General features: G+C 42.6%; 3 protein-coding genes across 3 annotated transcripts in view; 2 read left to right on the top strand and 1 right to left on the bottom strand.

Annotated features, from left to right (window-relative positions):
- The first annotated feature begins 1 nt into the window (after position 1).
- On the top strand, positions 2–5,417 carry LOC116670178 (transmembrane protein 151B). The gene is made up of 2 exons (XM_032500572.1): positions 2–499; positions 2,894–5,417. Exons 1-2 carry the CDS (start codon positions 380–382, stop codon positions 4,523–4,525), a joined length of 1,752 nt encoding a protein of 583 aa, XP_032356463.1. The 5' UTR covers positions 2–379; the 3' UTR covers positions 4,526–5,417.
- Positions 5,418–7,576: 2,159 nt separating this feature from the next.
- lrr1 (leucine rich repeat protein 1) lies at positions 7,577–11,760 on the top strand. The gene is made up of 5 exons (XM_032500703.1): positions 7,577–8,209; positions 9,259–9,357; positions 10,079–10,331; positions 10,715–11,180; positions 11,270–11,760. Exons 1-5 carry the CDS (start codon positions 8,027–8,029, stop codon positions 11,523–11,525), a joined length of 1,257 nt encoding a protein of 418 aa, XP_032356594.1. The 5' UTR covers positions 7,577–8,026; the 3' UTR covers positions 11,526–11,760.
- Positions 11,761–11,838: 78 nt separating this feature from the next.
- The window catches only part of dnaaf2 (dynein axonemal assembly factor 2), a 2,718-nt gene continuing 641 nt past the window's right edge, over positions 11,839–13,915 (bottom strand). Inside the window, exons 1-2 of the mRNA XM_032500702.1 lie at positions 12,575–13,915; positions 11,839–12,491 (exon numbers count right to left, since the gene is read on the bottom strand). The exon at positions 12,575–13,915 is cut by the window's right edge and continues 641 nt beyond it. Of these exons, the coding sequence (XP_032356593.1) occupies positions 12,084–12,491; positions 12,575–13,915 (1,749 nt within the window). The 3' untranslated portion in view covers positions 11,839–12,083. The remainder of the gene's footprint in view (positions 12,492–12,574) is intronic.

Raw genomic sequence — 13,915 nt, 5'->3', positions numbered from 1 at the left:
AGCTACATCTCGCGGTATCCTTCCTCCCCCCTCCGTGACACTGGGTAGTGCACTGGTATCTGGATGAACCGTAGGGATGGAAATTTAGGGTAATGTTGCTGTTGTTGTTGTTGTTGTTTTTTAATGTAATTGAAATTGGACATTGACAACAAGCCTCGCTGACTGCATCATGGTCAATCTCTGCTGCCTTTGCTGCGGTGAAATCCCTCAACCCCGCCCCCCTCCGTCCGGCCAGTCGGCATCCCAGCGGGATCCCCGCTCCGTGCAGCAGCAGCAGCCTGCTGGCTCCGGCCCAGACGGTGTGAGGCTGAAGGGGCCACAGAAAGTGAATAAAAAGGAGTGAGTTCATAATCTGTCTCTGACATGCAAAAAGTGCAGCATGCTCTCCTCCAATCTGGACTCGGCGGAGGACACGGCGGCCAACGCTCCCAATGATGCTGAGGAGGGAGAAGAGCAGGAGGAAGAGGACTCACCGGCTGAGAGCGATGTCCTGGAGGAGGTAGGTGAAGCTGTAGGCTACATGCCAGGCATTCAGTATTTTAATTTTAAACAAAACCTTGAAAACATTAAGAAACATCAGTTGTGGATAGTTCTGATCAATTGATTACTTTTAGAATACATATATAGGAAATAACAGCAATCCTTAACCATAAACATGCTTGTTGTGCAATACAAATAGATTCAAGTTTATTAACCTTAATTTATTCAATTTTTTTGAAAATATATATAGCTAGTTTAGATTTCAAACACATGCATTTTGATTTCTGTTTTGTGTATTGCCATCCTCTTCTGAGCCATCACCACCTTCCACCTGCAGCCTTCAGAATGGTCCATTTGTTACACATAGCGGTAGTAAAATCCAGTGATGTGTAAAGATACTCTCACCTTATCAAACACATGCATTTTATTCAGAAAGTTCAGTAACATTTATTTTCTCTCACAAAGCCAGACCATAATTTTAAGCGTTGATAGGTGAATGTGTCTGTGTTTGCTCCATGCCTTCTGTCTTAACTGTCATGGTGTAATTACTGTGATTCCGTCTGGGGTGTTGTGTGCAGCCAGCCATGCACAGATAGTAAGAGAGCACGAGTTGTCTTACCTCACAGTCCATGTAACTGCTAAGTCCTACTTTATACTGATAAGTAAACTAAAGTACAATTTTGTTACAATCATCTTTTTACAAATGTTCTATTTGTCTTTAGCCAACATGTTTAGTAAGTTAAGGCTTATATATTTTTGATTGGTATAACCTTAAATTGACTAGAAATTGTATTTAGACAAACTATTTAAGGGGAGATTTTTGCACATCTTGTGTACAAAGACATGATAAAAAAATCATCCCATAGTTTTTTTTGTAGGTAAATAAGTACAATCTATAGTCTGTAATGTCTACAGTGAAGAGGCCTGGACTACTGGAAAGTCAGTCTTCTCTGGTAAACAAGAATTAAATCTCCGTTCCAAATATAACTGAGATGGAACCAGCCAAGTTACACCCCCACCCCTGTGTCAGTGCAGTAATGGATTGGCTGGTTGTCAGCATAAATTGCTTCACTCCACAATACACCAGAGGTAGTCTACAAGAACACAGGATCTCATGGGGACAAGTTTCACCACATGAACCAGACAAAGATTTTAGAAAGTACCATAAAATTATTTAGAAGTCATAATAAATGTGACTGAAAATATGGGATCACATTTTGAATGTGTGAATCTCCCAAACTACCCTCCTTTGCAGATGCATAAATTAAATGTTGCAGTGAAGGGTTATGCTGTAGCTTCTTTTACTGTTAGTGTTACTGATTAAAGAGCTTTAGGCCAGTGTGTCTTTGATAAATGGAACAATCGGACCTCTGGTCAGTAATGCAAATAAGAGCATCTCTGTTTTCTGTTTGTCTGCCCTGAGCTAACCACCCAATACTCAGCAGATTAATATAGAGCAGAGACAGTGAGCGGTTAAAAGATGCTATCAGCAATATTCAAAGTGTCTCCCCACAAATACCACTGAGACAGAAACTAACATAAATCCCCCACCCACACCTACACACACACACACACACTTCCTCTCTCCACACACCAAAACTGACCCAACCTCCTGCTCCTGGTTTACTGTTTATTTATCCCAGTGGAAGGACACCTGCTTCTCTTGAAGCGTGTTTGTGTTTGCACTGAGGACATGTCTTAGTGTGTCATGTTGGGCTGCATCTAACAATAATTTGCATTATCAATTAGTATCTATATTTTTTCACTACTTATTCATCTATAAAATATCACAAAGTAGTGAAAGTTCCCAGAGCCCAAGGTGACATCTTCAAATTGCTGGTTGTTCTTGACCAACAGCGTAAATCCTTACGTTTGAGAAACTGGAACCAAAGATATAAACAGTTTTCCTGGCTTAATAAGTAAAACGATTAACCATGTATTATTTCTGTTAAAAGTGCATATGAGGCTATTTAAAGATTATCTAAGTAAGTAACATAAATTAAAGTACAGAAAAATGTGTCAGTTGTGAACTTGGATTTTAATCTCCAAGGTTTTAAAGATTTTGTCTACATACACAGTACACAAGTGTTACCCTGTGATATTAATGTGACAACTTTACCGGCTTGTACATCTGCCCTCTTGTAATATATATTCAATTAATTTTAGAGATAGATGTGTGAAAACACTTCAGTTAATATTTATTTATGTCACCTGCTTTGCCTCGCAGCCTCAGGGACACTGATTTAATTCCACTGAGCTTTCTTTAGTTTGATTTACTTTGTGCTTAGGTATGGAAAAACTTGGCAGTCTTTAGTGCAGCCACGTTCATTTGTATTTCTACTGCATGTCGCCTCTAGGTTTCAGGGCTTAATTTCTCTAAGTGCCTTTTCCTTATTACTTTCTCTCTCTGCAGCAGCGTCCAGTGAAGCAGTCCCTGGGTGCTTGTGTTTGCCGGGAGTCCCATTGGCGCTGCCTGCTGCTCTCTCTGCTCATGTACAGCTGCCTGGGTGTGGTGGCCTGGTGTCAGCTGACCCTAGTCACCAAAATCAGCTTCAACTCCAACCTCACCTTGTCGTTCAAGGCCTCCTCCACCTCCTCCGTGCGAGGGGCCTCTGGGATGGGCGTGGGAGGACGCTCAATGATCTACCACGACAGCCCCTGCTCTGACGGCTACATCTGCATCCCTCTGGCCTTTCTGTTCATGCTCTATGTCCTATACATGGTGGAGTGCTGGCAGTGCAGAGCCAGGAGTGAGCTGCAGAGCAAAGCAGACGTGTACAGTGTGTATGAGCGCGTGCTGCGGATGAGACAGGCCCACCCTTGCATATGGTGGAAGGCTATCAGTTACCACTTTGTCCGACGAACTCGGCAAGTTACTCGATACCGTAACGGGGATGCCTACACCACCATGCAGGTGTACCATGAGAGAGTGAACACCCATGTTGCTGAGGGAGAGTTTGACTACAACCACTGTGGGATGAAAGACGTATCGCGTGAACTCAGAGGCTTGGAGGGACATCCAGCAACTCGCCTGCACTTCACCAAATGTTTCAGCTTCACAGAGGCCGGCCCAGAAAATGATTACCTCAACCAGAGAGCCAGGTTCTTCTCTGAAATTGAGGGTTTGGATGATTACATGGAGGCCAGGGAGGGGATGCACTTGAAGAATGTGGACTTCAGAGAAAACCTGCTAGCCTATGTAGACCCAGATAGGATGCCTTGGTACACTTCCCAGGTCGCCTTCTGGCCAGCAGCTCTGCTGATGTTGTCCTGGCCTCTGAGAGTGCTGATAGAGTACCGCACTGCTTATGTGCACTACCGCATAGAGAAACTTTTTGGGTCAGAGTACAGCCACAGCAGCCCCTCTCCTCTGGATGAAGACAGGCCTTTGGGGAACAATACTGGGTGTGTCATTCCCAGAGTAGACACACTGGACAGCACTGAAATGGAGTGGCACATACGCTGTAACCGTCAGGTGGTTCCTAGCTACTCAGAGGCAATGCTGATAAACATGAGCACAGCGGACTCTAACTCATTACTGGACACTGAATGCACCTCATCCTCAAACTGCTTCCTTCTGGACAGCAGCCAGACTGCTCAGAGTTACGGCGCTCTGCAAAGCCAGGCGGACTGCGAGCATCGCAGGGAGTCGAATGGACGAGGTGATAGAGGAGGCAGGAGGAGGCCCATCACCAGCTCCAGCTGTTCTTCCATCTTCTCCTCCCGGGGAGCGCTGCTCCACTCGCACCTTTCCTCAGACACGTCTCGTTTCTCTCTCTGCCGCATGTACGGTTCCCATCGCACCGTGGCTCTGTGGAGGAGCCGCAGCAGCAACCTGACTGACCCCTGCTGCGTGGACGAGCAGTGCTGCAGGTCCGACTCCAGCCAGCTGGCACTCAGCGATAGTCCACCGACTTATAGGGATGCCCGGTTCTTCCCAGTTCTCATCGTGCATCGGTCTGAGGGCTGTGGCAGTGAGGATGGGAGAGAAGTGAGGCGATATTATATACGTAGAGGGTCATCCTGTGTGGAGACAGCTCTGTGAAGGACATGAAGACACCTATTGATGAGTCGAGATGGATTCAAATCACTAATGTTGGATCAGTGTTGGTCACTGTTTGCTTCAAAGACCGAATGACATTAATGAAGATTTATGGAGTTTTTTTCAGGAAATACCACTGTACATATGAAATGAAAGAAAAAGTTTCTTACACAGTCCCCAAAAGGCCAAAGAGCCCCTTCCTGTATTGAATTGCACATGTCCATATTATTGCTGTTAAATTGTGTCTGCAGGTGTGGGACAAAATGTTTGCAGTGTATCTAAATGCATTACATCTGCATTGTCATACCCTCCTTGTTGCAGCAACCTCTACAGTGTGTGCATAATGACAATAATAACTAACTAAATGGTGCATACTAACACTGATACATCAAAACTGCACGGCCTAGGCATCCTACTGTTTTCATCACTTATATTTTTCAAAACCCACAGGATGCTTCACCAGTTCTTACATTGACCTTGTATGTGTTACATGTGTGAGGATTGTGCCACTTAGAGGCATTGAAATAATAATACAAGAGGTAAGAAAAGATGCATGTTATTACCATCTTGTCTTTTCCTTAATAGTGAAACCACACAGTATCTAGGAAAACACCATATAGCTTTTAACAATGAGGGATATGATGAGTGGGAACATAAATTCAGTGTCAAAATGTAAACAATAAAGAAGTCATGAAGGATTATAATTGCATAACAGTTTATGAATCAATTCACCCGTAACCAGTCAGACTGAAGAGTATACTTTCAAAGTGGAAAATACATTAAAGGAGTCTTCTTACAGGATGGGTTATATCACTGTGGCAAATTGCTATTTTCTTTATATGTAAGGTTGCAAACAAATGTACAACCCTCTTGTGTGTGTTGATCTAGAAGATGAGAAAGAAGAGAGATAAGAGTTAAGATTCTCCTGTGATCATGTTGATCTGAGGTGACGATGTCAGACACTCTCACACAGCTCACTGGTTCCCCCGCTGTCCTCGGGTACAGCTGCAGGGGAAGAAACACGGCAATGACTACGCTGAGATTCAGTGAATACAACCAACAACTTTCCATTGTGGTTGCTATAGGGCAGTTGGTACAAATAAACCATTTCTGCCAGCAAAAGTTTAAATTCAGCATCATGTTTCAACTGGAGAGCAATGTGTGCAAAATACAGGAAGAACACAAAGATATAGAGCAGAAGAAGAGAGGAAAGCGAAGAAGTAAAACTTGTATAACTTTTTTTTAATGAATAACAATAATACAATGTTTTTGATACGTTTTGTACCGTTAAATTCCTCTTATTCTGTGTACATCAGGGTAAGGCAGTTTGTCATGTAACTCTGGGACCCGATAGATTTTCTTGTTTAAGTTTTCAAAATGCATATACTGTAAACGTAATTATTGACATATGTAGACAAACCCAAAAGTGGAAGTTAGACATGGTTGTTTTCAGGCCATGAACCTACATATTAACCTTTATGTCTACTTTTAGACTATGAACACAGGAACCGGAGTTTAGAGGATTTCTGTTTACAGTGTGAGGAAAAATAAATAAACTTCTGTCATCGTCGAAAAAGTATTTAGGTAAAAGCAATACTTCAAAAATACTACATTAGTCTTGCCCCCAAACTTAAGTAAAAGTACACAAATATTATCAGACCTAACATTATTGTAGAACGTTATATTATACAGTATATTGCTTTTCTGGATTATTATTACAGATGCATTAATGAGTAAGCAGCAATGTAACGCTGTTATTGGTTAATCTGGAAGCATATTTTAATTACTTTTTAAAATACTGAGTAGTTCAGTGTATAACAATGCATTATGTTTATAAAACGACCGTTTTATTTGTATGGAAAATCTGAATGTGTGTCTGAAAAGGAACTACAGCAGTCAAATAAGTGTAGTGAAGGATAAAGTGTATCTTCTGGTATAGTTTATGGGGAAGTCTTTCTTTCTGCCGACCACTAGATGCCACAATTGCTAAAGACTATATTTCTATTTATATAAGCTCCAATTGGTATATATAATTAAAATGTAGACTTTGACAAGAAAGAAAGAAAAGCATTAATTTATTCTTACAGTTTTCCTCAGCAGATAGAGTTTTTGCTCAGTTGTCATGGAGATACCAGTGCACTGAGCAACATTTAATAGGGAGGACCGTGAACAGTTAAAAGCTCAAAAAAAGCTAGTAAGTGGACCTTGAGATACAATGTTGTCAAACTTCTATAGTGTGTCTGAGATTATTAAAGAGTCCTTTTATACATTTATATTATTGTCAGACAAACCAACTCATAACTATGTCGTGGTGGAAGAAGTACCCTACTTAGATCTCAGAAGTGGCACTGTGACACTTTGGAAATACTTTGTTACAAGTAAAAGTCCTGCATTCAAAATTTAAAAATAGCATGATCAAAATGTTCTATACTGTGGGGATATTTAATCATTTGAGTGTCTGTCTGACTGTCTCTTACTGAAAAAAGCCGATACGTCAGGGATTGTATCTTTTTAATGAACAGAGTCCTAGAGTTCTGTCCTTCGTCCTTGCTGATAAAAGCTGCAAGCTTGTTTCCCAGAGTTTTAATCAAAAACAAGTACATTTCATAAGTGAGAAACCAACACCACCAGATCAATCAAAGGTACTCCCTACAGTTTCAATATAATTTGGTTATTTAGATAATTAATATAGTACCTACATACGTTTATTTAAAATCATAGCACATATGTTACTTGCATAACCTTTTTTGTTCCTGTAGTAGATATGAAATTTGTGAGAGGACCCTATGACATCTAGCCTAGCTGAGGGCTTTTCTCCCATAGTATAAAGTCAAAGTAGGCTACTGATTATGCAGGATGGCCCATTTCAGAATAATGTAGGCCTATATAATATTATTGATGAATAAATGAGTACAATTACGAGTATTAGTACATGTACTTTTTTTTTAACCTCCCATCACGTATAGTATACAGTATATTGTTCATTTATAAAAACTCATATGAAGACAAAAAGGGGTCCGTCCCTCTCCCTGCTCGACGCGATGGCGCGGCCGGGCTAAAAAAACAACAACCGAGCGCTTCCATGACGTCACTTCCTACGCGCGCGAGATTATGCTAACAGCAGCTAACCAACTGACAACCGAAAACTTATCCTTTTACAATTAATTAACACTGTCAAGCTCACCGCAGCCGCCCATTAAAGGCTTGTAGTATCCCTGCTGTATGCAGTGTCTTCGACAGGCGTTCAGATGCAGCTGCAGCTCGGTACAGAGGGCTGGTCTGGCTGTTGACGTCCATGACGAGACCGTAGCTGTGTCTGTTGTGTCAGTAGTTCCAGTAACTCATAGCTAGATATATAGGTATAAACAAATATATATCTAAACCAGTAATTTACTAGCTATCGTTACTTTTTCGAGGAAGTGTCTTGATTTTTCTCTGGTGTTTAAACCTTTAGTTTCACTCTGACTCGGACTTCAAGTGTTTGTTTTTTAGTATTCGGTTGCGATGAAGCTGCAGTGTGATGTCGAGGTGGTGAATCGGATGCTTCCCACGTTTGGGATGAAAAGTCGAGGGAAGGGTGCGAGAGCTGTGCTGTCCATCGGGAAGCATTTGGACAAGACGAGTCAACGCAACAACATTTACATGATGATCTGCACAGCTAAAGACAGAGCGGGCTCAAAGTACAAGGTAAGTGTCTGTTGTTCTTGTTTGTCTGTACTGTAGCTACTACTGCTGTTTGTTAACGGTCCCATATTATGCTCATTTCCAGGTTCTTACTTGTATTTGGTTTTCTATTAGAATAAGTGTACATGCTGTTAAAAAACACACATTTTTTCAGTGTATGTAGTAATATACCCTACTCTGTCTGAACAGTCTGTCTTTTAGCGCCTGTCTCATAAAGCCCCCCCTCCCTAAAATGCCTAGTCTGCTCTGATTGATCAGAATTTCTGGGTCTTCCACTCTCGGTGTCTGCCCGTCTTTGCAGCCGGGGAATGCCTGTAACAGCACAGTAGCAGCACTTTTTACCTGCATATAGCATAGTTGTGACATCACAACTTTCAGAAGTCCTGACAGCTCGTTTATAGGAACTGTTTCTGAATACGTAGACCCAATCACAATGAGTGTTTACAAAAGCTTCCGGGTAGAAACCTGTGTCCCGTACATACAATTTAATGGCAGGGAACGAACAGGGACGAGGAAAAACTGGATACACTCTCATCTCATTCATCTAAAATGCATGTTTGATGCTTTCATATGTCAACAGAAAATTAGTTTATCATGTTGTCATTCTTATTGTTGTTATTGTTTGTCAGATCTTGTGCTAGTTTATTTTAAATGGACAGTATCAAATATTGTGTATGGAATATACATTCCAGCTCCTTTGACGGTATTTTTGGTTTCCAATTAACTCAATCCTGTCACCTAATATATCTACTTTTCCAATTTTTCATTATCTTTCCAAGAAAGACCTAGATTGGAAACCCAAGAAGTATTGTTTTCATGGTCTCAAAATGCTGCCTTCAGGTGCTCCTCAGAAGCTTCTGATTCAAAAAAGAAATTAGCCCTATAAAGATATGAACCTGTACGTTGACGAAAAGGTTCAAACGCTTCCAATATTCCTGTCTACACTTGTTGAGACAGTGAGTCACTCTTGGTTGAATCACATTGCGTACCGGCCCTGTTGTTGGGTGATGTATTTTTCCATCACTGACATTTGCCAACTTTCTATTTCGCAGCTGAAAGACAACATAGAGAAGTTCTTCACTTGGTTTGTGGCAGAAGGCAAGGCCACTGTGAGATTAAAGGAACCGGCTGTTGACATTTGTTTAAGCAAGGTACGACATCCAACATTGTGCATTTACAGTCTGAGTTTTTTGGGGTTTGTCCAGATCAGGATTTTCAGGTTCAATATTATTTCATTGAAAAATGTGTCACAACTAGACAGACACATGGTTGTTTTGACTGCAGCTGGTGGTGGGACAGTCACCATAGCGGCCTCGTTGTTTCCAGTTGCTGTAAATCCCTGTTGGCTGTTCTGAGAGCAGTGGTGACCTTTCACCTAGATTCTAACATAGGTCATCCTGTCACGTTGAAAGAAATGCAGTCGCACACACAGACTGATGCCACGTTAGGCAGGTAAACAGACGAAACCAAAGGTCCTAAATTGTGGTAAATGTGTAAACCAAACTTCAATTAAATTAGAGGGCCACATTTTTATAATCATAAAAAATCGACTATACATTTAAATTTTCACCCCAATATGTCTTTGTGTGTTTTTTTGTGGATAATATTGTTCTGTACAGGTATTCATTATATTGTGTCTAATCCCTGTACATTACATTCAGAATCACTCTCATTTCTATTCCCAGCAGAAAAAAGTTCATCATGTGCATTCAAAAGAAGTGTCAAGATATTCCAGGCTAGTGGATTTAGGTTAGATATTTTAAGGAATTAGGTCATACACAACCACCTGAGAAGACATTGCGAGTCTGCTTTTTCTCTCACCTATTAACACCAGTAGCTTCATTCATTCTTTATTTATTTATTTATTCGTAGGCCGATGCAAACAGCTTAAAGAACTTCCTCTCAGCTGCTCGTTTGGCAGATAGAGGAAGTGACGCGGGCAGCCTTCCTCTCTCCACGCTTACTCCTGTTCGCGCCAGAGACGTAGAACAACCCAAGAAGAAGCTCAGCATCGTCTCCAGGAAGGACTACCCCCTCACCTCCAACTTCCCCTACTCTCTGGAGCAGCTGCAGGTCTCCTACTGCAAACTGTCCCGAGTGGACATGCGGATGCTGTCCCTTAAAGGTAGAGGGAGTCGCTGGGGTTGTTAACTACCCACATTTTGGCCTACAGAGTGGTGCTTGATTTACATTCTGTTTCTGCACTTTACTCCCTTTTTGTTTTTATAGAGAAGATTACAGAGCATTGATAAGGAGGAGTCCTATTAAATGTGAAAATAGTCATATCTTGTCTTTTGTGACTGGCAGTAGCTTGAGAAAATAACATTGATGAGTTGCATGATGGAAAATGTAGGATCCAGTGTTTTATGACCTTGGGACAAAATGTTAGGATATCTCAACGTCTGCTGCTTGGGTTTTGATCGTTCTTTTCCTTAAATGTATGGAAGTGCAGTACTAAACAGCTGGATTACCCTTTTAAGTGGTGGTATTTGTCTTTTGTTTTTGTAGCTCTCCGCAAGCTAGACCTTAGTAACAACCACATCAAAAAACTCCCCGCCACCATCGGCGACCTCAGCTGCCTCTCTGAGCTCATCCTCCACAACAACCAGCTGGAAGCCTTCAGCGAGGCCCTCTGCCTGTCCACACTGCAGCGGACCCTCCAGCTCCTGGACCTCAGCCAGAATCGACTGCAGTCCCTCCCCGCTCACTTCTGCCTGCTCAAAGAACTAGTGAACCTCAAGCTGGATGACAATGAGCTTGTCCGCTTGCCGTTCCACATCGGCCGACTCTCAAAGTTGAGGTTCCTGTCGGCGGCGCATAACCAGCTAGCTGTGTTGCCCAGTGACTTCCGGAAGCTGAGTCTGGAGAACCTGGACCTGTTTGGGAATCCTTTTAACCCATTTAACCACACAATGAAAATTGCAATACCCCTTCCACTTCAAGAAATGGCTTCCAGAGCTGTGGCCAACCTCAGGTTAGAGTTAAACACGCTCAGTTGATATCATACTGAATCTTACACTGGTACTGTGGTTCCTAATTGTATCTTTCTGACTGACCTCGCAGGTTACCATACGGACCTCACCTCATCCCGGCCCACTTGTGTCGGGACCTCGAAGTAGCGAAGACCTGCGACTGCGGCCGTGTATGCATCAATTTCTACATCGAGACGGCGGTCAGCATGAACCTGCACCAAGTCTCTCACACAGTGGTCCTGGTGGACGACATGGGTGGCACAGACGCTCCCGTGCATCAGCACTTCTGCTCCCTCTTCTGCTACTCTAAGTTTTTAGACAACTCCCTCCAGAGAGGAATCCGATGAGGCAGAACAAACTCTTCTGTTTGACAGGAAACACACTAACACCTGGAGATTGCTGTGGATTTTGAAATAGGTTACAAGCTATGAGATACTGTCGGAGATTACATTTTTCTGGTAATTCCTATAAATGAAAGGACAATATTGACTCTGTTGAGCTTTGGTATTAAAAGTACTTCAAGCGACCTCTTTTACACTTTCCCTGTCATACATCTTCTTTCCTGTTCTTCCTGCCTCTTAACTGCAGGTACCTCTACTGACCTACTTCTACTAGGCATGGGTATAAAGAAATTAGATGATTTCAAGTTGTATTGCTGAAAACACAGTGACTCAGGCTCTGAGTGTTGGCTAATGGAGTTGGTTTCGACTGTGTTAATGACCCACAATTTTTATATACATGTGAAAACAAAACCAATAAAATAAAAGTATTAATCATTTTGGAAGATTGATATTGTTGGACACTGCAGATGTTTTAATTGAATATAACTTGGATTCAAACCTGATGTAATTTAGGGGAAAAAAAATCTTTACAACTTGCCCTGAACCTTCCTCTGCACACAGTCCTCAGTCCAGCTCATACATCAGGGTGTTTTGGAAGATGAACCCAGCAGATGTGGAATGATCACTTATGATCTTTTCATTTCCATCTTCATCAATTTCCCTCAACAACACAGGTGGTGGCTTGTTGCCGTGCCCTGGGTTGTGGAAGATTTGCCCTGTCAGCAGGTCGTCTACGCTCTCCCTCTCCTCCCTCTTCACGGAGCCTTTGGCACGGTCCTCGGAGAAGAAAGTCGCCCTGTTGCCTGAACTTCCTCTGCTTGAATCGTTGGCTTCATCTGTTGCAGGCATCTTACTGGACTCCTGGGAAGGGCAGCAGTCCTTCATGCTGTTCCGACTAGAAGTATTAGCTGCTACGGAACTTTGGGATTCCTCGGTGGTTCTGAGATGTAGAAATGCAGCATCTGTTTCCACCTAAGACAAACAAAATATAAGCAGCTTAGTTTGATCAGACACTTACACCTTTTCGTCAGCACGACTGTTAGGATTTGTCTCACCTCATTTCCATGTACACTCTCTCTTGTCTTTGCAGCCTCCTCCTTCATGTCTGAAGTCTTCATTTTGAGAGTTGATTCTAAACATGAGTTCAGATTTTCTTCTCCTTTTCCTATGCAGCTTGAATATTCAGCAGTGATTAAAACAGGCTGGTTTTCGGTCTCAGGTGAGGCCACAAGCCTGTTATCAACAGGCAATGATTTTTCCGCAGAAACATCAACGATATCACAAAGAAGACTTGTTAGACTGAAATCATTTTTATGCTTGTGTTGCGGGGTCTTCTGTAGGTTCAAGTTTCCAACTTCGCTTTCATTTCCCTGCTCCTGCTCTTTTAATTTCTCCTCCTCCACTCCACTTCCCTCTGCCCCTCCATGCTCTTCCCTCATCTGCTCCTCTCCTCCATCCTGACCCTTTTCTCCCTCTTCTTCACCTTTCTCTAACCTTGTCTGCTGCCTCAAATCCTTTTCAACACCTCTTTGCTCCTCCTCGGTTTTCAGGCTTTCTTTTTCCTTCTCCTTCCAGTTATCATCCTCTTCCACCTCACTTTTCTCCTCCTGTCTCTCATCATCACTAACACTACTGTGAGCAGACCCTAGAGCAAAATCAAAAGCTTCGTTTGAAGGAAGAACAGGTAGTGTGACTGTAAGCTGTCCTCTCTGTTTGTTGAACTTTGCCTCTCCTTTATCTTCATCCACAGGGTAGGCTAAGGGCAGCTCCAGTCTGTAGGCTGGTTTCTTGGACTCCAGCAACAACAGTCTCTCTTTTACCTCAAGGCTGGCGTCTGTGGCCGCCTTCAGAAGTGGCATGTCTATGGTAAACACTATTTCTTTGGGCCTGGGGCTTTGGGCAGAGTCTCTAGAACATCTGAAGTCCTGTAGATCAATAAAAGATCTATATCTTACAGTGTAGTTTGGCTTGGTAGGCTCTTTGGCTTTCTGGGGCTGGATCTGGGAGCTTTTAGGTTCAGCATCACTGCTGTTTTTTGTGGCAGGTGATTCTGTGGGCTTGGTTTCCTGGGATGTGGTAGGTCCTTTTTCATCTGGGTATGGGAACGCAAGAGGGTCAGGCTCCTCTGAGGGCTCCTTGGCTTTGTATCCAGGAATGGGTTTTCGGATGACGCAGGGCTGCGGGAGGCCTTTGTATTTTTTATTAATCTCCCTCACGTTGTTTTGATCTAGAGTCACTTTAAAAGCAGTCTGGATTCCCTGAATGGCTGTGCTGTCAACTACATCCATAAATCTCTTGTTCTTGCTTGCAATGTGGAGAGTGTCCGGGTGGAAAATAACATCATAGATCATGGCCTTGTTCCCTTTTGGACTTATGTTTGGTCTCCCTGGGTGCAG

Source organism: Etheostoma spectabile, chromosome 20, assembly GCF_008692095.1.
Source record: "Etheostoma spectabile isolate EspeVRDwgs_2016 chromosome 20, UIUC_Espe_1.0, whole genome shotgun sequence".
Classification (NCBI taxonomy): domain Eukaryota; kingdom Metazoa; phylum Chordata; class Actinopteri; order Perciformes; family Percidae; genus Etheostoma; species Etheostoma spectabile.
Note: the sequence above shows the minus strand (reverse complement) of the source record. Positions and strands in the feature narration are given on the sequence as shown.